The sequence below is a fragment of the Pinus tabuliformis genome, chromosome 4_1, assembly GCF_031772625.1.
Source record: "Pinus tabuliformis cultivar Carrire ecotype Pingquan chromosome 4_1, CPIR1, whole genome shotgun sequence".
Lineage (NCBI taxonomy): Eukaryota > Viridiplantae > Streptophyta > Pinopsida > Pinales > Pinaceae > Pinus > Pinus tabuliformis.
Window position 1 is genome coordinate 398,111,370 of NC_142303.1, and position 2,495 is coordinate 398,113,864.

The 2,495-nt window shown below is 38.2% G+C and overlaps 1 protein-coding gene and 1 pseudogene across 1 annotated transcript; both read right to left on the minus strand.

Moving 5' to 3' along the window:
• Window positions 1-248: 248 nt before the first annotated feature.
• LOC149175981 (uncharacterized) lies at window positions 249-990 on the minus strand (annotated as a pseudogene).
• A 107-nt stretch (window positions 991-1,097) lies between these two features.
• On the minus strand, window positions 1,098-1,544 carry LOC149175982 (uncharacterized). The gene has a single exon (XM_089421308.1). It carries the CDS (start codon window positions 1,542-1,544, stop codon window positions 1,098-1,100), a length of 447 nt encoding a protein of 148 aa, XP_089277434.1.
• Between the last annotated feature and the right edge of the window lie 951 nt (window positions 1,545-2,495).

The window sequence follows — 2,495 nt, forward strand, 5'->3', positions numbered from 1 at the left end:
CTCTAGGAAGATAGAAATTCTGGACTCCTGCCACAGTTTAGGGACTTTGCCAATTTCAGAGATTATATATTAGCTTAAAACATTAAGTGAGTTTCCCAAACAGTGTAATGATTTGATCTGACGCAGAAGATGGATTGTTTATATAATAGATGGATGGATTGTTTATATATAATAGCTGTAGCTCTGTTTAAAACGCTCAGGGTTTTTAACCAAAATGTTTTTCACTCAAGCTCAAAGCTTATACACGAATTTTTAATGTTTCAACAAGCTATGCGCTGATAGTGATGGACACTTTATTCACTCTAAATCTCAAGCTGACAGGCCTCACAACTACAAAAGAGAAACTGAAAAGTCATAAAATTGGTAATGTCAAGCACAACCAATAAGCCCATCAGGGTAGTATAAGTTTCTCTCCAGCATAGATGGTATCATCTGTAAACCCATTTGCAGCTTTGATTGCTTCAACTGAAACCCCATACTTCCGAGATAGTCCCCACAGAGTGTCTCCTTTATATATCTCAATAGTTTGGCTTGATTTCTTCTTTCCACCCCCTTTCTGAAACTTCTTACCGACATCATAGGCAACACCATTTGCTGCTTTTGGCACTTCACTGGCTTTCTCCTTCAGGTCTTCAAAGGTATTCTCGGTAGAACTGACTGAGACACGCTCCTCGGAAATAAACGATTCTTCTACAGGTTTTTCGGCCACAGGGCCTTGAAGAGGCTCAAAGCTATCCCAGTGAAGACAACAAAGCCTGCACTTGTTGCAACTACAACATCCTTCTTACCATCATCCTTACCGCCAGATTTGTCATTTGGTTTCTTACCGTCTGCCATTGTTTACTTCCTGATGAAACCCGAGCCGCCGTAAACCGTGCAATTCTACTTTCAGTCCACAAAATGCAAGGCCATAGAATAATGCACCGAATTGTTTTTCAAACCCTAGCCTGCATCGATCCAAAGGCTTCCTGCAACTCGATCACTAAGAAAACACAACCCAAACGAAGGCTCACCTGGCTCTTGGTATGAAAACAGAGGCAGTGAACAGATAAATTTTTCAAAATAAATCTCCACCTTCTCTGCTATGGTGGGGCAATTCACAATATATATTTCCAATCATTGTTTGCCGAATGAATATAGATATCCTTTTTGTCTGAGATCCACACTTTGGCATGGACAATGCCAGATCCCCACCAATCACTCAAAAATAGTGTCACATTTTTGACATTACGTCTTCCAGTAGCAAGCTGTGCTGACTCCTGATCATAATCTGGAGAAACCCCCGAGTGTTGAACTATCCTTATTGAAACATTCCTGTCTGCTGCATTCTCTAGCGATTTGAACACCGCTTCTCTAACTGGTGCCCTGAATCTTTCCATGTCGGCTGTGGAGTAGCCATAGTCACCAGACTTGGGATTCTGAGGTTGGGCCAGTAACTGCCAATACTGTGCTATTATGTCCAATTTGCTACTAGAGTTCCCAGCAAGCCATTGCAAGACAACGCCAGAGAACAAGACTCCAGGTACCCGAGAAAGCTCTGGCATATCAGTGGGAATGGACTGAACAAGCCATGACCTACATTCCCATTGTTTTGCCAACGCAGTCTTGGAATATAGCAAAGGAAACAGGAAAAACAACAGTGTCTTCGTCATCATACAGGCCTGTATAAAAATAGGCTTCAAGTCGTGTAGAAAAATAGGCTTTGAATGTGCGGTCCTATCAGATCTTTATAAGACCTTGTGATAGAAGATGGTATTGCATTGATTGAGCTGGATGCTAGTTTCAACCAGTTGGCCAAACAACTGGGAATGAACTTGTTATTTTTTTTTTAATAATAATAATAACATATATATATGAGATATATATATTATTACTATATGGGAATTTTTAATTTTTAATTTTTATTTATTGTTGTTTTTATTTAATGTTTTGCTGCTTTTTTTCTTTTTTTTTTTTTAAATCTAAAAAACAAAGAAATGGTTAGTTTTTGTTTTTGTTTTTTTTTCTTAAACCTAAATTGCATCTAAAAATTTAAAGATGTTTTTTTTCATTCACAAAATTCTTTATTGTCGTTTTGCAAATTAGTTCTCCAGCAAGAGTATTTTTATTCGAATGAAATCAATAGATTTTCTGATCTTCCTGATCGCACGAAGCGCAGGAAGAGAGCATACTAATCGATTGATTCGTTTTTATTCATGCAGGGGGTTTTTTTTTGAAAAGACGAAATTTAAAACTAGCTAAACACTAAACCATAAAAAAAAACTCAAACTTAAACTTCTTTGTGAAGATCCTGCTGTCACCAGGTCTCACAAGTTATTTTGTCTAAAGAAAACTACTAGAACTGAATTAAATTTCTAATGCCTAATCCCTTAGCACCATCCCCGGCAACGGCGCCAAAATGTTGGGCAATTTATTGGACTTAAATTGCTGCATAAATTATCGACCAGGGAAACTCGTAAGCTCGTGATGATGCCAGCACAATATATGCAGGAGTA

What these genes read in the sequence shown, in the direction of transcription:
- LOC149175982 (XM_089421308.1), bottom strand. Translation starts at nt 1,544, where the DNA reads ATGCCAGAGCTTTCTCGGGTACCTGGAGTCTTGTTCTCTGGCGTTGTC.